This window comes from Nothoprocta perdicaria, unplaced genomic scaffold (genome assembly GCF_003342845.1).
Source record: "Nothoprocta perdicaria isolate Ctin4 unplaced genomic scaffold, notPer1 scaffold_4, whole genome shotgun sequence".
In the NCBI taxonomy this organism is placed as follows: domain Eukaryota; kingdom Metazoa; phylum Chordata; class Aves; order Tinamiformes; family Tinamidae; genus Nothoprocta; species Nothoprocta perdicaria.
In genome coordinates, this window is record NW_020455643.1 from 7,858,623 (window position 1) to 7,880,239 (window position 21,617).

Consider the following 21,617-nt stretch of genomic DNA (forward strand, 5'->3'; position numbering starts at 1 on the left):
AATGTTATTGCTTAAGCAGATTGATTATAGTACTGACATGTTTATAAAAGAGCTATAATCAACTCTGCGTAGAGAAATAAATACACATACAGAGGAGAGAGCACTCAGCATTGAAGGAAAGTCTCCTTATCAAGTCTCTGACCTGGTGTGACCCAAGTTAAGTCAATAAGCTATATAATGAGACTGCACTACATAATATACCTGTTCACTGTAGGAAAAGATTGTTTTCATATGCAGTATAGATATCTAAAGTGTGCTAACACTCCAGTCCTTCCAGCACAAGTAGGCATTGGCATTTGGGGGTTTTGACTCATACAAGCAAAGCTACAGTAAGTGCTTACATTTCTGTGGCATAATTACCTAGCTAACATCTGAAATGCCGCTTGAGTGAGGCTTGCTAGTAAATGAAAGTCACTTCTGACCATTGAAATACTCTGTTTCACAGCTAGTTTGAGGGGGTTTTTTGGTTCCTTTGGATTGTTTCTCCATCTTAAAAGAGCCTTGCTGTTGGTAGTTTGCATTTGACTTTGTTGCAGTGACAAAGGAAAGGGCTAGTGAATTCCAAGAAAAGCATGAAGGCGCTCCTTCCCAAGAACGGAGAAGCTAGAGAACTTCTTAATTTTGGTTGTAAACACTGATGTAGGATTTGTACACCTTTTTCTGGAAACGTTTTCTTTTAACAAGCGTTATGGTTGGTGCTCTAATGCAGGGCTGTCAGGTTTTACTTCTACAGATGAAACTATCAGCCTGAATGGTCACTCCTCATTAACAGTTTTGATGTTGTTGCACAGCATGTTTAATTCTAAAGTTGTTTTTACCGTTTGGTTTGCATCGGTTCCCCTTTGATATTACTAATTTTTATACAAAGATATTCAATATTTATTCTTAAACTTTGTTCTGTACCACAAAAGATAATTGTTTTGTAAAACTTGTTTTGAATAAAGACTTTTTTTTTTTTATTTACCAGCTCTTTGTTTTTCAATCTATTGTTGCATTCCTTGTAGCTGGTAGTTGCTGCCCTCTGCTTTTTTTTAACTTAACCAGTAACTAACAAAATAGGTGTTTCCAAGAGGAGGGAAAAGAGAACAATAATTTTTTATCCACTTTCCAGTCCGAGGTTGTAAGAAGAAAATGCCAAATATTAGAAGCTTAATCTGTTCATGTTTAATTCCCACATTCAAATACTTTCAAGATGTTCAAGGATACATCTTTGGGGACGGGGGAATTGGTTTCCTATGTAAATAAACTATTTCAAATTGAACTTCACCTAGTTTGAGAATTAGCTGTTAGTTTGGAGGGCAGTACTTTTATTGCACTGTTATTTCTCATAGGGTACATGAGCACTTACAAGACTCTAAAATTCACAGTAAGTTGCACTTCTATATATGTCTCAAATCTGTCTATGATACTGAAGCAAATGGATCTTTCTTAAGCTTTTTGCCACTTCAGTTTGTACCTGGCTGAACTAGTGGCATAGCTTGAGTATAAATCATTATCTAAATTATAGTGAAGATGAAAATGGGTCACAGGGCTGGGTTGTAGATTGTGTTGTGTGTGTGTTTGGGGAGTGGGTAGTTGTGTGTAATTTGGTTTTCTTGCTCACATCGGAGGCTGTGCAGTTCAGCTAGGACTGGAGGCACCTGGGCCCTTTCTGACACTCAAGACTGTGATAAAAATTTTTTGGTGAATTACATATGCAAGGCTGATTCTAATGAATTTTCTAAAGACTAATTTCTCACATCACATTACTAATACTTGTAACACCAAGAAGGCAAGGCAGAGGGTGGCCCAAACCCCATAAATCCTGCTTCCTTTACTAACTGCTAGACTGCATAAATGCATGGTTATAAGCATCGCAATGACTTTGTTGCATGTAATCTCAGAGCGGACTTCAAAGAGGTGGCTGAGGCTGTGCTTAAAGGTAGGTTTTGCATTGCAAGGCAGCCAGAACAGGGCCCGGGCCCAGGTGTGTGATCCTACCTCCTCCTCGTGGACAGGTTCTCATCGCTTTCGCTCATCACCAGCACTCTGCTCGACCCTCCTTGGCTCGCTTCGTGCATCACTTCAATCTGAATGAGAAGCACACGTTAAAAGTAAGGAAGCTTAACTGCTGGTGCTCTGATTTGCTAATTATTTTTTGAAAAAAATAGATCCTGAACAGGCAAGACTGCAGACACATTAAAAATATAAACTCTTGGAAGAGCAAACTGCAAATATGCTGTGGCCACAACAGAAGGGAAAGAGAGGAGGAAAATATATATTACAATTTATAAAATAGATCTAAAAATGAATGACTATATTTTCACAAAGCCTGTACCATACTGTGGTATACACCTACTTAGGAAGATGGTAAGTGGTCACTTCTATTACTGATAAGAGTTGAGATGAGTTCAAAATTCAAACTGTCCTTTGGGTTTTGACACAGGTGAAACCAACCCTGTGTTTCTAATAATAACTAGATTTTAGCTTATTGCCAAAGCTCTACGCTCTTGGCCATTAAAAAATCCATTTTTGCTTTCCAGCTTTAGGGAAATAAAAGTCAAATATATGAGCAAACAAAGGGTACCTTTCGCAAGAGTTAGGTGCAAGCATCTTTCACTTTTGTTCTTAATGCTTCCATCAAAAGATAAACTATAGGATCATGCCAGATAGAGATTTGATTCATTTTTTTTCCTTTCAGTCCTTCAGGGTAACACTGCCTCCTTGCTTGCCTCCCCAAGATAAATAACTTCCCCCAAACAGCTAGTTCTAATATAAATGTGGAATACTTGTGCTGACAGGATTAAGCTGCTATAGAATACTTCAGGCCAAAGCAGTACAGCAGTGTGTAGTTATTTATCGTTTAAATATAAAGTGGATAAGAAGTGAGAACATGAGTGTTTTTTTGTGATCTGCCTACTAATAATCAGAAAAATCCCAAATGCTTAGTTCGGTAATAACTTTAATAATAATAATGGATTAAAGGAGAAAACAGCCACAATTTTTATCTTCAAATGTGATCTCTGTGTTAGATATCTGTCTGTGAGAAATATATCCAAAATGAGAAACAGAAGAGGGTTGTTGTAGTCTTTCTACATGCCCATATGCTTTCTTACCTGGAAGAAAGATTTCTGATAGGAATATATGTTAAAAAAACAAGGTGTGTAGTATTGGGCAGAGAAAGCAGGGAAGATGGGATGCACGTGAACCCAAATGAAGGTGAGAAGGGAGAAGACTAACTACTTCCAGCAGAGTTGTAGGTTATTGGAGATTTGTAGGTAATTTTTTTTTCCTTCCTGTGGTAAATAAGAATCATCTCCCAGTCAGGAAGCAGGGAGTCCTTGTCCAGAGCGGGACAGACTCCGAGCTGTTCTGCTCCGAGCCCTGCAGCCGGGCAGCACGCGGGGCTGCGTTTGCTCCATTAGCAGGAGCAGCTTCGGGAGCCCTTTGCCCTGGCAGCGGGTCTGGAATGAACTGAGCTCTTTTGGGCTGGCCATGGGAGCACTAAAATACAGCTGAGCAGTGAATATTCAAGAATCTAGTCACATTAAAAACAAAAGAAAAAAGGATTTGGGACACTGATCATTATAGGCTGTACTTCACATATTTAAAGAATAGGCTCAAAAGCACAACCATCTTTTAAATGACTTTTGTCATAGTTCAGTGGTTAACAACTGCAACTCTGGGGACTAGTGTACGCTGTACATCTCCATTCCCATGTAGAGAAACTCTTTTTGGTTGGGGTATTTCCTTTCCCCAGACAAATCCTGCTCTCTTCTTCCCCAAACCGCTGAGCAACGTGAACCAGCCCGGCCACCTTTCCAATAGGGCACAACCACGTGAAGCTTCTACCTCCCTCCCACACCACCCACTTTCTTTTGCTTCTCTTTTCTGAATAGCAGTTGCTCATTTTATTTTCTTCAACCCAGCTAGGGCTCCTTCTTGTTCTCTTCTTTCTCAGAAGACTGTCTCAATAATAGCACTTCTTGCTCTTCTAATAATATGCTGCCCTACAGGGCTGATAATATGAATTGTTAAGGCAAGAGTAAGGGAAGAAAGAAAAGTTTATCAAGGAGATATTGTTATTTTAAAGCCTGCGAGTGGCCCTACCTATGTTCTGCTTTATGTCTTACTTTTGGTAATCTTGAAATTAAAGTAGATATTGGCAAAGTTATGAAATACATCCATAGCACAGACCCATGCAGACTGCACCCTCAGCAGGATTCCTGCTACCTCTCTGCAAAAGTATGTTTGCATGGTCTGAAAGCAAACATTTGAAATAAGGAATACAAATGAGGTGTTGCCTGAGTTTAACAGGTTTTTCTTGTTTTTGACCATGCAGCAAATAGGTAACAGTGCATTTTTGTTTTTTTTTATTTTGTTTGTTTACAGTTTCATTTTTAAGTATTAAATGAGCATCCTTTCTTCCTTTGGGTAGAAATTGTCATTGAAAAAATACCTGAAAAAGGAAAACATGTATAACTTTGTAAAATTCTGAACATAATACAGCTTAACTTAAGAGAAGCTGGGAAATTATTCCTGTTTTGGGAACAAAATGATTCATGGTATGAGGAAGAAGTGGTACTGGATCCACTTTAATGTGCAATAGTTGGGTTTCTCTCTGCATTCCCCCTTTCATCCTTTGGACGTGATGTCCAGTTCTTTTTCCACACATGTGAACTTAAATCTTTTAACAATATTGTGTAAATAACTTTCAGATTGTAATGTGAAGCATGAAAAACTTTGCAAAGACTAACTGGTAAATTGTTCTTATTTATATAAATATACATGTTGACCTTACTTTAACTATTTTGTCTTCTCTCACAATGTAGAATGTCCCCAAACCAAAGATATTCCTACCTTGATTCCGCCTTTAGTCTTCTTGACATTTTTCTTTTTTGATAACTCTACCTCGGAGATGGACTTTGGAGGGCAGGAAATTTCTGTGGATCTCCTGTTGGTAGCTAAAGGAATTAAAAAGACAGAACCATTAGAAAACCTGGGCTGAGAGGTGGAAATTCTAGTTCCCAGGGAACCTGGACTGACTTCTTTTGAATGGGAAAGATGCAGATAGTATCAGGAGACTCATACAGGAGCAGAGCAAAAGCTTTTAATAAATACCTTTATGTGCTAATTGATTTTAGAATGACCCTGTCATTAACTTTACCTGTTTCTGCATTCAAAAACAAAGCACAGAATGCCCCCAAATTATGTGCAGTTAAGAAAAACAGAAGATATTGGCCTCACAGTGACAACAGAAGCTGACCTTTTCTCTACCCTTAGAAATGCCTTTTCAACTGCCTTCTCATACAACTAGGGTAAGAATCAAGATACCTTCTCTCCATTTTTTTCCCCCCTAAATCCTCCTGTTTTTACAGCATGCCGAATCCCACAGGGACTTGGCACCGTGCACATCATGCCTGTTACCTCCTCACAATGTCTCCCTTTTAGGAAGTTGCTGCAATGAAGCAGCCAAGTCTGGCAGCCACCGGTGGCTGTAGGCAACTGGTAGAAGATGCTTCTGGTTCCCAGGACTGAGCTGAAATGCAGATGTCGATGCTATTTGGTTCCCCCATCACTCTTTGCTAGGATATGCAGCAGGGGGGTTGTTTTGGTTTCAAGTGTTGCTTTCAACAGATGCCTTCTACAAAAGAGCTTTTCATGAAGTAATTGCTCCTTCAAAGATACTGTTATTTCACCCCTACAATGCTGTACTGACATTTAGAAACAAGGGAAAGACAGACAAGATGCAACAAGGATAAGCTATTTGTCCTTTTGGTCATGTTTTTTATACAAGTTTCCAATCTCTTGGGAAGATAATTTCTACCATCGGTAAATGCAGCACACCCTGCCCTTCATGGACTATTTGATACATTTTCAGATGAGCCTTTTTATGCTTTTTTTCCCCCCCCCACTGTAAATCCCCAAGTAAATCCTCAAGTAGAATGTCTATAGGCATTGCTAAAATCACTATTTGCTGTTAGTGCATCTGGATGATTCTGTTTAGCTCTGAAGTCTCATCTACCAAGACTGTGACAAGGCTAAGGCTGTGATCATACATATCTCATTGAGAAAGATTGTCCTCTGATGCATCTCCTAACTATAGCCTATCCATAACTTGAAAAATAGCAATGTCAAAAACAAAAAAGACTTTACCAGAAAAATCCTATATTGATTAAAAATATTATTTCATACACTTCTATTAACAGCTACCAAGTTTCTAATCAGTCTTTTTTTCCCTAGAATTCCTGAATAGCCTAGAAATGCTGCCAATATCCAGCGACCCTACGTAAATCTGAGTTCAGGCAATTGGATTGTTTTACAAAGCCAGCCCCAGAGTCTCGTATGTGCTGAACATGTGTTATTAAGGGAACAGAGGAAATAATTTTAGGAAACATGAGAAGTTGGTCTTAGAACAGCACAGTCAGCGATACCAGGTTGTTTGACTATTCACATTAGGTGGAAAGGTTTTAAGCTTGATGGGATGATTGATGCAGGTGTGAAACACTGGCTAAAAACAGTCTGCAGAAAAATGAGGAAACCACTTGTGACTTTGATGACTTAAAAAACTCAAAGGACTCCAGCTGATCTAAGGAAGAGGAGGATGTTTTCAGTGAAAGGTGATGCCTTCACAAGCAGCCCAAGTGCAGATGCTCCTTGATCCACCAGATTACACAGGACAATTTTCTAGCTTCATCTTGGCTTCATCAGAGTGATGGATTCCAGAAGGAAGGAGGCAGAGGCAAGATAAGGACAAAATCAAATCCGACTGCCTGCATCTCAGAGAGGGGAATTTGGTTCAGACTGGCACAGCAAACTTGCTCCCACCAACTCTATCCCAAAATTAATTCAAAGCAGGGAGCTGGGAGGCCCATAGCCAGAGACTGCTGCATGTCACTGTATTTAAAGGGCTCCTGGAGACCTTTGGGAAGCAACAGCCGTAATACCTGCCAGTTATTACTACAGTAATTACCCTGGAATGGGAAATACGTTAAAAGAGAAACTTCAAGTATCCAGCAAAATTGCCGGTTTCAAAGATGTTTCTGTACTGAATGGCTGAGAAAGCTGCAATGAAAGTTTCAGAGCGTGTCATTTAAGAAAATATAACAACTGAAAACCTCTACTGAAAGGCCAAAGGCGCAGGCTACAAACCTATCTGCCTGTAAGGTCTGCACAGACTCTGGCCTGTTTTCATCCTACTTCTTTGCAGTGTCTATTCCTTACATAACAAGTATTAAAAGATTTTCTTTTCAACTGGATAATATTTGCAATTGCTCAGTGTGGCTTTTAAAGCAAAGATGGTTGAAGGATTTTGTATGTAGAAGTAGTGTTTCAGTTGTAAGGATAATTACAGCAAAAGCAACATTTGGGTTTATTGCTTGTGATTACCTGGAGCACCACTTTGCTTCTCCACTGTGACTTTACTACTGCTCTTCCTGTTTTCTATGAATAAGTTGCACAATAAAGACAACATTATGGTTTATCCAGTCCTTTAGCCCATCCATTATCCAGTCCATCCAGTCCAAACATTACAGTTTATTGCCAATTAGTGGCCATCGGGGCAGTGCTGTCCCTGAAGCTGCTAGGAAAGGAAACAGGCTCCTGTGCTTGGAGCTGCTTTGCAGCCTCTCCATCACTCCAGGGCAAATTCAGTGAGGAAAACTCGCTGTGCTGCCTTGGGGGAAAAGCTTTGTTTCCACCCCTTTCCCCAGCACTGGGGAAATGCAGGAGCAGACACGATGCCCCTGACATTCATGAGAGCAGTGTCCAGGTGCTCAGTGACAGCTGGGTCAGCCCATCTGGGCAACAGGGCTCAAATTTGCTCCTCCTGGAGCAAACAACTCAGGAGCTGGCAAACGACAAGGAGTGAGTGGTGAAGGATGCTGACACCCACCCTGTGCTTGCAAGATGGGTATTTGGAGCCCCCCTCCAGGAGGAACAAGGCTTTGCCCTCAGGGCTCACGTGCATCCCCCACCGCGAGCCCCCCCGCCTGCTTTCTTTGGGGGAATTTGTGCCCTTCTCTGCAACCACCTACAGCAGAATCAAGGTCCTTTGGCCAGAACAAGCAGGGGAATGAGCAGTCTGCTCAGCTCTTTATTGGGGCTTGCTGCCCCACGGGATCACGCTCGGGAGATAATTCATGACTTAATAGAGACTTTGAGCGCTGGTGATGACAAAAGAGCCTGCTGGGCAGCCAGAGAAGCACCACAGCATGTAAGGTTCAGCAGTGAGCAACGTGACACAAAGTCTTTTCCATTCTTAGGCAAAATAATCTATACTTCTGCGCTCTAGCAAAATTGCTATCAAATCCCCCCAAAACCTGCCCATATAAGAGGAGGAGAGTGAGACCTGCTATACATGGAGTATTCTTCTGTAAGGAGACAGACTGCTTCGTTTTGCTCCAACTTGGCCAAACACGATAGCAGCCCTACAGCCACAAAATTAAAAGCATCTTTTCATTCTCTCTACTTTTTTTATAGAAGGCTCTTGAGCTACAGAAACTGGTGGTTTCCCAAGAGCCATTAATGGAAATCACATTCACAGCCTTTTCTGAGTCAGCTAATGTCTCTGCTGCTTCACTTCCCCTGCACACATGCCCTGACTCTTGCAGGATATTCTGCCTTTATCCTCAATCCAGATGTTACTGGTTAGCGAGTGTTATGCATTGGTGACTGTGAGGAACGCTGGAACAGATCCAATGAGCAGTCACATACACTGCAGTGAGATGGAACCGGTTTATGTTTATTATTTGATGGACTGAAAGGGCTCCAGCTGTGCTGCCCCATGTGAAGCTCATGTTCCAAGCCGGCCTTCCCGCATGCCTGCGGGGTGAGTCATGGGTTTCATGCTAAACACGTTACTTGCCTAATGAGCTCGCAGAAATGTCAGCTCCTCTGCTCCTGTATTTCCCATTTAGGCTGCACACCACAGAAATCCCCGGGTGAACATTTTGCTGCACTCAGAAGACAAGAGGTGCCAAAGGGAAAGCTACACGTGCAACCCTGGTTTTGCCCCTTGCCTCCTCCTCCTAGGATATCTTGATAAAACCATCACCAAGCACACACACTATTTTCTCTCCCCCTCCCTAAGGATGTCTGCCTGATTCAATGCATGGAATCTCCCTAAGGACGTCTGCCTGATTCAATGCATGGAATCAATAACACTTACTTTATGAGCAGCTATTCACTATCTTGATTTATCTGTCATTTTCACTGGGGAACCAGAGCCTTATCATCTATATGCTGTTCCAAGCCCTGCTCTGAAAATAATTGTCTTTTTTTTCCTTGCTTCACAATACTCAGAGGTAACAGGCTGCTATCATTCCTGCTGAGATCTCCAAATTTCTCAGACAAAAAATCAGAAAAGAAACCATTCATGTGAAGGACCAATTTGACGTCTTTAGAACTGAGTTTTCAGAGCTTCAGAGGGACCTGTGCTTCACACACTCAGGAGTGCCCGCCTGCTCATTCTGCTTTCACAGCCTTTCACTGCCCTTTCGATGGAGATTTTTAATTTAGTTGTACAAATTATTAAAAATAAAGCTCCCAAAATAGCACTAAGTTCACTCATGTTAACACTCACACAGGTATTTAATGGGGTTGGAACCTTTCAGCCCTGCAGTGCCAGCTTCTCTTCCCCAGGCAGCAGGGACAAAGCAGCGGGAGCTGCTGGTGACCTGGGGACACCTGAACCCCTCTGAGCTGGGGCTGGTACCGCTGCCCCTTTCCTCCCTGGCCATGCACTTCTCTCCCCTCTCTTTGGCAGCACTGCTCTTCATGCAACTAGATGAGGAGGCTGTGGGGAGCTGGGCTAACCAAACTGTGCCAGCCAGAACCAAAAAATCCCGCACTGAGGCTTCTCAGTTCCCTCCTTTGCTCCCTCTAGCTCTGCGTCCATTCATTTTGATGTGCAGAAAAGTCAGAATCACCCTCCTCTGGGGGCAAGAGGGGAGAAAAGCAGCCTGAGACTGCCCTGAAGCTGCTGCAGGATCATACTCAAAGGAAATGCAGCGGGCCCAGAAACACTTTTTTCTGTAGGCTCCACATTTTTGCTGACAGCAAAGGAAATGAGACTCCAGGAGCCAAAGTGCAGCAAGTTCACGCACAGCCAGCGTGTGTGAGCTGAAGGTTTGGGGTTTTTTCACAGGCTTTTCTAATTCTGCTATATCTGAGCACTTTAAAAAAGGACAAAACTATTTGGTACTGCTCTTGCCACAAAGGCAACTAAAACAAAGAGATTTTTCTAGTTTGAGGTGAATGAACTGCGTATTGTCAAAGTTTTCCAAGAAAATGTCAGATTTAATCAGATACCCTTTGGGAAAGTTTCATTCCAAAGAGCCTGGCAGAATTACCAGCAAATACAGAGAAATGCTAATTACAGCCAGCACCAAGAGCCTATATTATCCTGTACGGCTCTGTGGATTATCCCACTGTGCTTGAGAGCCCATAGTCAATACCAGCCTGCAGGGAGTGTGGAGACCTGGGCCAGTTCCTTCCAGCCGAGGAGCTCTGAGCAGAGATGCAGCTCACAAACAGGCAGCCAAGGTATTAGAAGTGAACTCGAGTGAAGAAATTTTCTCATCAGGTGCCACCTCTTTCCCCCCAGCCTACACAGGGGTGAGTTTTGCCATTAGCTGTGTTCATGCAGTTCCCACTAGGCATAAACAAACTGCTCAAAATGAAGTTCCATATATATGACTTAAAGATTTTCAAAGCATTTGCTACTGAAATATTAGCAGAAGTTTTCCTGGATTGATCTGCAATGATATTTAAGCAGGTTCCCACAGATAAAATTCTCACCGAATCCAACTGGTTTCATCTGCAAATCAATGGGGATCATGCTAGTTCCAGCACTAGTTTTACAGTGCTGAACAGGCTCCTTCCTGAGGAATTCACAAATGCATTTGGGAAATAAAAAGCTTCAAGCAAAAATGGGATGATTTTAAAGCACTGCATCAGAATTTCCAGTTCCAAAGGCATATGGTGCAACCTGCATGAGGAAACGGTCTTGGGGAAGCTGAGCTGCTGCTATGTGCATGTCACTAAGGTGAGACCCTGCCAAGGGTCCCTGGGGAGCACAGCCCTAACAAACTGATGATCCTCCTTTTTTCCTGGCCTAGGAACATGGTAGTTTCCTGTTGCCATGTTATATTTCAGAGGATTTTAGCAATATACAGGTATGTTCTAGGTCACAAATAACAACAAGTTACAAAATCTATTCCAGGAGGGCAATCTTAGCCTCCTGCTTCTCTTTTAAAGACTATCCCCACTAAATTCTCCCCATACATAAACTCTGACTCCAGCCTGTGATGGAAACTGTGGGGTTTCGGGGTTCATGCAGGACCCATTTGTACTATCTCAAGGGTCATGGAAGAGCTTCCTGCTCCCATGAAACAGCTGTGCATGGTTACTATTTAACACAAAATGCATCTTTAGAGAAAATTAATGGACTACAATATGTCAGTTGTTCTCAGAGAGCTTGAAAGAGAGGAATGGATAAATGTGAGCCTAGCTACAGATGAAGGGCACAGAGGAAAGTCCAATAGATGGTAGCTTAAAGAAGAGATTCTCACAGCCTCATTTCCCAGGCTTGGAATAAGGCACCGTGTCCCTGTTTCTACTCCCAGCCACATTTCTGACTCAGACTGAAACCTCCTTCAGAAACCACTTGCTCTGTGCTCCAGCTTCCCTTCTGCAAGAGAGGCCATAAGAGGCCCCAGAGCTCCTCCAGGCCTGGGAAGTGCTCTGGCAGTCTGAGGGCAGTGGCACTACACAAATCCAAAGAAGGACCCTTTGCAGTGTATAGAGGATACCATTGCCTACTATATGTAAATATATACATACTGTTGATGGCGGTTAAATTGTTTTTAGGTCCCAGTATAAGCTGGAGATTTTTTGGGACCACAGCAGTACTTTGGGTCGACCATCTTCAAGCACAAAGCATCTGAATGACACAGTCTAGGCTAATTAATGTCTAACCAGGACTTGGGACCCCTTAGGACCACTCCAAATCCATGCTCCCACCTAGACTAAGTCTGAGCAACTTGATCAGTTTTGAGATCAGTGCTGCTTAGAGCAGGTGATTGCAATACATGATCTTCACAGTTCCCTAAATTTTTCTAGCCCATACAATGGAAAACTACTACTTTTTATTAGTTAGTTCATTAAGTTTTCAAGGTGAAACAAAACTACACAGCTACTTCTATGACTATCACACAGCTGACTCCTAATGACAGTTGAAGAGGGAAAGGCTGGAGGATGTGGGCAGCAAAGCAAAACTTCTTGAAAAGCACTGTGGTCTTAACCTGCCTTAAGACACCAGTAAAACCACACCTTGAGGCAACTCTATTTTTAGAGCACCTCTAGCTAGCACTGATACATTTTGGGGAAAAAATACAGATATTGGGAAGTGGGCAAGAGAAGTGGAAACAGAAGATGATCTTTGTCCAGAAAGAACGAAACCTGGGAAGTGAAGGGGGATGACAGGAACATTTGTAAGAGCATGTGATAAAAATCTCAAGAAAGCAAAATGGTCATGTTACTGGCTTGCCTAATTTTCCTGTTGAGAAAGCAAAGCTTAATACAAGGTCTTCATGCAAATCAGTTTACTCTTTCAAGGCTTTCTGATAAATGTTCCCCTTTCAAAAAACCCTGTGATTCCATTTTCAAAAATCTTTTAACCTTGTTTGCTGAAAAGAGAAAACCCCTTCCTGGAACTGCGGGCTGGCCTCCAAAATGCGCTATTTTCAACCAGATTCACCCACATTCTTTCTACAGAGAATAGTTATTTTGGTTAAAGCCACACACTAACTTAAAATCTGAAATTTTCTGTAAATTCCTAACAGGCAATGTTCAAATTTTATAGTTAGCAGAGGACAACACCAGATGATGAGTAAGTGTTTTCTTAGAAGGAAAATAAAAGAACAGAAGAATCTGCTGACACAGATGAGTCAGCGTCACTAATGCTACCTTTGTTAGTCTTTGCATTACTTCATTGATATTGATATTATTGAGATCTTTTAAAGCCAAAAATATTCACATTACAGTAAAGGCAGTGTAAAAGATGCTTACTTTATATACTTGCCTGCAACTATCCAGTTAGGGGTTTTCCAGAAAAAATAACTCATATAAGATATATTGAGAAATAGTAGAGAAATGCATTCTGCAGACTCAACTGAGGAGCCTGAAATGTTTTGATTCACCCTTGTATGCTTGCAGCAATAGATATTTCACATTCATTTTTAACATCTGGGCTTAAAGGCCAGAACATCAAACACAAGTTTTCATTCTGATGACAAAAACTAAGCACAACCGTGGGGCCAGAGCACGGCAGTGTGTTTGAAAGCAGCTGCCGTGGCACGTACCTACTCCGGCGGGTCTAGTAGTCTTCGGCGAGCCTCGCTTCGGGGAAGATTCAGGATGTGGGGCAACAGGTTGCACTGGCCGAGTCTGTTTGGCCGCCAGCTTCTTCAGACTCACTTGCCTCTTGTCAAACATTTCTTGTACATCTTCCAGCTTCTGTAGTATTTTCTGGGCATTGGCCTAGGGAATAAAATGCAAACAGTTGATAGCTGCCAGGGCCAGGTTAAGAAGGAACATGAATTCTGGCCCCACCACTTTCACAAGGTGTCCTATAGCTGCAGATAATGCTGTGTAACTTCAGTGCTAATACAACCCACTCTTCACAGATCTCATTTCACCACGTGAAGTGGTGTCTCATGCAGTCTTCGCAGCACTACTCTGAAGAAAATAACTTACGTGTTCTGGGACTACTCCCATGTGTAAAAGCTCTTGTCCCCACCACTCATCTCAGTGCCCTATAATGCTTCACTATCAAAAGAAGTATATTTGAGCACACTCAAAAAACACAACCTACTACTCTGTCATGTACAAATGAATTGCTACTTTGAAATTCTACCTGAACGCATACATTCAGTCCAAGGTATTTTACCTTTATTTCTGGGGTGAGGATCATGTCAAACTGATTGTAGAACTCTTTAGGGTTAGACAACTGGTGTTCCTTAGCTGTCATCAGGAACTTCTCAATTTCAACAAGTGCTGTTTCAGCTCCCTCTTGTGACTGGCATTTGTCCACAGCTTGGGAAGCTAAGAGGTAGATTCCAGCTTCGCACCATTGGCTTGCCTTTAAAGAAAAAAGGGGGCAACAAGGTCTCCATCATCTCTGAGAGCCCACATTGGAAAATGTTGCTTCTACCTTATGAAAGCAAATATTAATTTGCTTCTACCTTATGAAATATTAATATTTGTCGAGAAAAGGGAATGAACGTTACTTCATAGCACTCAACAGCTCCTGGTCACAACTCACATCGCTGAATAACATAGAGCAACAGTAAATCAAACTCAGGTCTCATGAGGTAGATGGCCCACTAACATGTAAAATAATAATATTCTGAGCAAGAAAGAGGAGTGCTACTATAGTTGCTGCAAATCAAAACTTTCAGCTATGCTATGTCATTTCAGTGTCACAAACTGACACTGCATGTCACATTTCAAAGCCACAAAATTATCTAAAAATCAAAGCGGATACTTGAACTGAATCAGAACTCCCCCAAACTTCTAAGGTCTGTAAAAAAAAAAAATGGTTAAAAATAATCGAAAGAAGGTCTTCTCAGAATTTTTCTGGTAATTCCTGTTTCAATTTAAATTGCAATAGTGCACAGACACTCAGCATTTTAGCTTTCTATTCTAGTCAAATCCAAAAAAAAATGAAAACAACTGAATGAGAAAGAAACTGATTTTAAGCTCAGAATGTGTGTGTGTGTTTTTTTTTTTTTTTCCAATTCTTCCGTAATTTTACATCCCACTTCTTACCATTTCAGGACCACGTTTATGAGAAGCTACTACTCCAGTTTTTATAATAGCACTTTCAGAATGAAATGGAGAAAAAAGGAGTAAATCCTATTTTCCTTCATCCAAATTACCCATGGATTCATTTTTCAGGAGAACCTCACCAGAAACATTCACTGAGAAGACTTATTTACCTCACTTACATTCACTTACCTTATCTAACTGCTTATGCAGTTCAAGAGACTTCCCCAAAATATCGTACTTTTTCTTGGTTTCATTGGTAAAGTCATCACAAATACGCCTGAGTTCAACACACTTTGGTCTAATGGAGTCAACTGCATAATGGTTGTTTTGGATGAGCTGTTCTCCATGGAGAGCTAGAGACTGGGCCTTCTCCAAAGGCTCCTGTGAAATAAATGAGAAACAAATAAAAGATTTTAAAGTGACTAATAACAAGAACCAATCTTTGTAAACCCTGGTGTAGCCTGGAGCTAAAGATGTGGAATATTCATCTAGATGATAGGTCTTACTTTAAACTTGCATTGAAGACCACATTACAATTGTTAAGGAGCGTGTAAGTTCCTGGCTGTTTCCAGGGCAAAGTCAAACTAAGGGAGTTTAAACCACTTATGGCACTCAAAACATCAACTGTTCCCAGCTATTATGAACTCTTTGTTGGTCCCCAGAAGAACTTTCACCATTTCATGGAAAGCAAGACATGATTTTAAACTAGATCAGTTTTGTAAGTTGTTTGTCTCAGCTGACTTAAGAGCAGTCCCTGATACCATAAATATCAAATGGGAGAAAAGCATTTAGTGCTTTAAAGGGTATGTTGTGAACAAATCTTGATTAAGAATGATCTAACCACGAAGAGTACTTTTATAAACAGGGGAGTATATGTCTTTGCTTTTTCACAGTGGGGATACTGATATATGAGTTTTTTTTCTGTGAAGTTCCCAATAACCCAAAATGCTATTATTTTTCACTTGCAATTAGCAGATTTCTAATGCTTTAGTTTCTTTGTTTTTGGTTCCTTTTTTAATTTTTCAAGATAAGTTTTTTAAATCTTAATTCTCTTAAGAAAAAAGATCAGTGGCTTTTTCATTTGTTCATGCGTACTCTCCTCTGATTCAACTTACTGATTTATTCAACGGATTTGAAATGCAGGTTTTTCATCTGTCTTCCATCTTTCCAGATAATAAACAACCCAAGTTTTCAGAAATTAGGATCCTAGTTTTGCAATTTGAAATCATGTCCCATGAGAAGAGTGGGTGATGTAAGGACATTGAAAGAGTATAAGAACAGTGATATCAGTGTAAGAACACCTATAGATTTGTCTAGAAGAACATATCTATAGCAGCTAGAATATGATACTGAATGCAAACCTGTCCTTTTTCTTCCAGTTGTTTTTGCTCTTTCAGGAAGTTCTCCACTCGGGTCACACTGTCTCCAATGTCAGCAAAACTTGCTTGTGCTTCCATGAGATTATCCAACACCAGTTTCACCTAACAAAGAAGGGAAAAAAAAAACCTTCATAGGACATCTGTAAAATCATAACAAAGGCATAGGTTCTAAATATTTGTCTCTCTCTTTCAGCTTTCAGAATAGAAAAGCCAAGCATAAAGTAATATCCAACTATTCTTCAAAGAGCTGCTTCCCTTCTTCATTATTTATTTAGGCCAGCTCAGATTTACAGACTTTGACCGAGTCAGAGTCTCTGTTATTCCAAAATCTTTATTACTCCATCCTCAGAGCTGATAATGAGGCTTACTGAATTGAATTTCACAGACTGGGACTTAGGTAGGATTGGGCACATACCATCACCGAAGATGTGGTATATGGTAACACATCACTCAAACACACAATGATTTATCAAGAAGTTGGTGTTTCCCATTTGACCTGGCAGGCTGGCACCTTCCTCACTTTATTTAAATGCTCTAAGATACCTGATAGTTGATAAAAGTTTTATTTTTGAATATGCTCTTCCTATTTTACAAGCAGGGGTTTCTCTTGCAACCTTTTTTTCAAGGCTGCCAGTATACTCTAACTACAGCTTAAAGTTTGAACATATTTACCAGAAAGAGCTAGACATAATGAACAAATGATGTACCTCTCTAAAATCATGTTCAAAGTGCCGAAGCTGCAGGCATTGTTCTAATTTTAAGTGATGCTTGGTCCAAAATTGATCAAAAGCCTTTTCTGTTTCATCCAACTGAGCCAACAACCTGTTAAAAAAGAGTGAAAAGCACTTAAACTCATCTCCTACAGTATATATAGTATATTACAGAATGAGAGATGGTGGGCAACCTACATCTATGTGAGCAGCAGAACAAGATTTCTGTGTCAAGTCTCCCTTACGCAAAAGTGGAATATTTGGGACAGGGGGGAACGTGACAGACAAGTGACAATCATGTGTGTTCAATTTCTTTGGCCACCAGATAAGGGAGGGTTTTTTTTTTTTTTTTTTTTTGGAAAAGGAAGTATCAAGGAGTTCCCTCTCCTCAGTAATGTATCTGACACACCAGACTACTGAGTCATCCTCCTCGCACAGTCTCCAAATGGTGAATAAAATATTCTACAAAGTAGAACAGTTCCAAGAGAGAATTTTGGACAAGCGGGAGAATGAACCTGGTGTCCTACAGGCTGAGCCAGTGTTCGAATCACCAAATTACCAGGGTAAACACCACTACCTCCCTTCTACTCATCTTAAAAGCAGAGCAGTTTTCAATTGATCTCTGAAAAATATGTTCTTAATCAAAGCTTGATGAATTCAAGATGAATTCACAAATTCTTTTGGGATGACTAACTTCAGATATTAAAGTATTCAGTGAAAAAATAGCAACTCAGCTTTATTTTTTGACACTTTTATTCCCACAAAACCTCTGTGAAACACTAACATGACATTTCTCTTTCTATGGCATCACAGGGCAGGGGGAAACTCCTACATAGTGCCTAAAAGCTTATGGCAATAACTAGGACTGTAGGAAGGCACAGGGACTTCTCTCTGCCCCTCTGCAGCCAAGCAGGGTTTTGTTTCACACTGTCTTCTTTATCTGTCCCTCTCTCAAGTTTCCATGAGCACATTCCCCATCACTGCACATGACTTTAGGTGTCACTTTCTCAGCAAGCCCAGAAGTTTGGAAGATGTGCATGTTGTGGGGAAAATAAAGCCCTACATTAAACCTGCAGCCAGATAGGTAATGGTCCAACCAAAAGCATTCAGGACCCGTTTGACCAAACTGGCCAGTTTTGTCAAGTAACACCCCATAACAAGTCTCTTCTCTCGGTCACCTATCCAATAAACCACGAGCAACTGCAAACCAGTGGGAATTCATCATCCCTGCACTTAAATCATTTAAACAAGAACCCAAATTACGTGTGCATTTCTTCATTAAGCTTCAAAGTAATCTAGCTTCACTGACCTTTCCACCGTTGCCACATTTTCCAGTTCATCTGGACTGAGTTTGCTGTTGGCGCTCCGGGTGACCGGCTCCCTAATGCATGTCAGCAGGGTGGCCCCCTGCTTCACTGCTAGTTTCAGCTCATCCTAAGGGAAAAAACAAGCCATATACATCTGTGTACTCGCTCAAAGCTCACATATGTTAGGTGGACAATATGGAAATGCTAAAGGAGGATTCTTTTGTAGTTACGAAAAAGTTGGAGCAAAATAGAAATGTTTATCAAGAATGACACAGCCTTTCTAGAAATGGAGAGAATAAGTCTCTTCAGTTTGACTGGTAGATGTGATATTTCCTGAGAAGGAAAAAGTGCATAATTTCTGAGCGAATTGGGTTTTTGCCTTGGCAACTTTCATAACAAAATAAATACTCTGGCTCCAATGAAACTTGTCCTGCAGATTGTTCAGTGAGCTGACAGTGCTGAGACATTGCACTTCTTAATGGAATTTCCTTAAGGAAAACCATGCCAGGCTGAGCTAAGGGTGTCACCTATCAACGAGTCACCCTCAGGTGTCCTTCCCAGCATGAACAGAGAGCCATGAAAACGGAAAGAGGGCTCAAAAATTAACATATCAGCTGGAAGAGATTGCATATCACTGCATGACTCTGAAAAACAAAGTTAACTCCTCCGTCAAATTCCATACATGTACAAATGAAGATGCAGTAACAACGATTTGACTCTTACACAATCCATTAAAGAGGACCAAATAAGCACAAGTAGAGGCCATGGGTAAACTCTTGTTTAACTGAGCAGTTACATTTTGGAGAAGGCTGCTTTCGTACCTCCAGTTGTTTTCCAGGTTTTACAGGAGAGGCTGAGTTTGGGCTGCAGTGCAGATGGCTTTGTAACCAGAGCACAAGATCATCCTGAAACCTATTTTTAAGTCGTGAGGGGATATCCATGACACAATCTTTCTTACTTTCCTGTAAGTTGGGGATTCCACCAAGGAACATCATCACATCTATATAGCTATAGCTCATGTAAGTTGGAATACAGCAGCACAAACACCACCTATGTGGCAGTACCAGTTGAAAGGGGACTGTATGACTGGAGGGCTACATGGGAGAAAGCAGCTTTGCCCACTCTCCAAATGAATGAAGAATTCACTCTCATGCCACTAAATCCTTCACCCACATTTTCCACCACTGCACTTTCTTCCTCTGCATTGCTTTCAGGAGTGAAGTTCCCCATGGAAATGTCCTGTCACCAGCCTTTTTGCAGGGATCCTTGCACCTGCTGCACAAGGCTGGTCAGCTCTCCCTGTGCTGGGACACGAGCACGACTAAAACCAATAGAGACAAGGCTGTCTAGCAGCCTCCTGCACTCTGAGTACCCTTCTACCCAGTCTCCAGCACTAGGCAAAGCCCCTGCAGGATTTTTTTCTCCAGCTGCTGTAATTCCTAAAACACTCTGAAGACAATCATTAGTCACATGCCTGCTGGAGAAAGAGAATGACTATGTGCTTATTTATTTCCTACTCTCTGTTTATTTCCCATACTCCCAAAGGTAGAATCAGTGCAAATTTTGTTTGCAGCAACACAAACACAAAGCTGGGACAGATCTGCTTACTCCAGACAGCTTTATAGCCCTTTCAAAAGCCCAATGAAAGACCACCACCAAACCAATCACACATAAGGAGTGTTCCAGAACCTTACTGCTTTGACTGGTAAAAATCCGTTCTTCTTATCCAGCCCAAGCTCATGATACTTTTTTCTTCTTTCGCTGAAATAACTGAAACAGTGTTTTCTTTTTTCCTTCTGTTCAATCATGAGGCCATGAGGAACTTAAAATGTTTTTCTGAACCTTATTATCTGAAGTTAAATATGCCCCAACCTTTTTTTTTTTTTTTTTTCAATTATTTTTAAAATTCTCCTAAGTTACAACAATCATCTAAATAAATCAATCTGTCTGCTTCTGGATTATTCTTACAGATGTTCTCTATATCTGCTCCAATGTGAGTTCATCTTTTCTCATGAACTCTTCATCAAGAGCCCACCTGATCTCAGATGTGATCCCACCACAGCTTCTTACATAGCAGCACTACTTCCCTGTTCTACTACTGTTCCTGAAGCTGTGAAGAGACTTCTTCCACAGTTGCATTGTACTCCTGAACTCAGGTTTCTCTCCCTTTCAGTTGTTCCAGCTGATGGACTCCCAAATGATGGTGGAAAATTTTGCTAAACCAAAACTAACACATCACACTGACAGGGCTGTCGGCATGCGACAACATTCACCTTCAGCTTGCTGTGGTGCTCAGTATGGGCTGAGAGGAGCTCCTCCGTGCACTTCACATCGTTGGGAAGTTCAGTCTCTGCTAGGTCTGTTCCGAAGGTCTGTAGCATCTGTGCTGTTGTTTTTACTGTCATTGCAAAGTTTTCAATAGCCTGGAAAAGCAGGAGGATCACAGTGACAGACTGGTTATTTTCCCTTACCTTGGTAACAACCTGAGCCCTTTAGACATGTGAGCACTGCACGCCTGCAAAGCTGCCCGAGTTCCTTCCTATGAGTAGATCTGCTACAAGCTACAGATTAAATCCTGTGCCAAAAAGATCTTTCTTTTTTCACAGGTCTACAAGTTCATCTTCACAAACCAGCTGGGGAACTCCCAGGGTTTAACAGACAACAAAACCACAGCGGGCATCAGCTTCAAAGCCGAGACTGAAACTTCACATTCTCTGCCCAAGCTTGCTGGGGGAATCTGCTGTTTTAAGGATTTTAATTAAGGCTTTAAGTTGAGGAGATACCAAAAGCACAGAGCAAAGCCTTTTAAAAAGTATCTTCACACAGTCACAGTCTGTATACAGCAATCTGTCTCTCCTGCTTCTCAAACTGTGCATCTCTATCCTGTCTATCCATACTCAGTGTATCCCAGTCTCTCCCTCTCTCTCCCCCATCTGTTCATATTAGGACACAAAAACAAGAGCAACTTGATGCCAATGGAAAAATGCATCCATTGCAGCATGGCTGCTTCTCTATCCCTTGGGTGCCTCAACACAAAACTTGCAGAATGCTGTGGTTTTGTTGCAGAAAGTGAAAACAAGGAAGGCTTAGTAAGAATGCAACACTTTCAAACATATTTATCAAACTCATGATATGCAATTAAAACCTTTGAATCTCATACCAAGTAACTGCATGGGGATTTTTAATGGTCATGGCCTAGTTTCTTTAGGTACAGGAAAAAAAAAAAAAAAAAAAAAAAAAACAACTTGTCTCTTATAGCTCTCTATTCTTTACTTTCTCTGATCTTAACCATACTACAGTTTGAGTTAGCTAACAGCATGAGGGTCTCTTACACCCAAACACTACAAAGCCGGTGAAAGCTGCACTCCTTTCTCCTGCAATGATAAGGACGTCTCATCTGCAACCACAGC

General features: G+C 41.2%; 1 protein-coding gene across 1 annotated transcript in view; it reads right to left on the reverse strand.

Annotated features, from left to right (window-relative positions):
* Positions 1-21,617, reverse strand: part of MCF2L2 (MCF.2 cell line derived transforming sequence-like 2) — a 132,789-nt gene that overhangs the window by 75,232 nt on the left and 35,940 nt on the right. The window contains exons 7-15 of the mRNA XM_026045433.1: positions 20,481-20,630; positions 18,210-18,334; positions 16,898-17,012; positions 16,173-16,292; positions 15,001-15,192; positions 13,931-14,122; positions 13,344-13,521; positions 4,840-4,943; positions 1,981-2,069 (exon numbers count right to left, since the gene is read on the reverse strand). Coding sequence (XP_025901218.1) covers positions 1,981-2,069; positions 4,840-4,943; positions 13,344-13,521; positions 13,931-14,122; positions 15,001-15,192; positions 16,173-16,292; positions 16,898-17,012; positions 18,210-18,334; positions 20,481-20,630 — 1,265 coding nt within the window. The remainder of the gene's footprint in view (positions 1-1,980; positions 2,070-4,839; positions 4,944-13,343; positions 13,522-13,930; positions 14,123-15,000; positions 15,193-16,172; positions 16,293-16,897; positions 17,013-18,209; positions 18,335-20,480; positions 20,631-21,617) is intronic.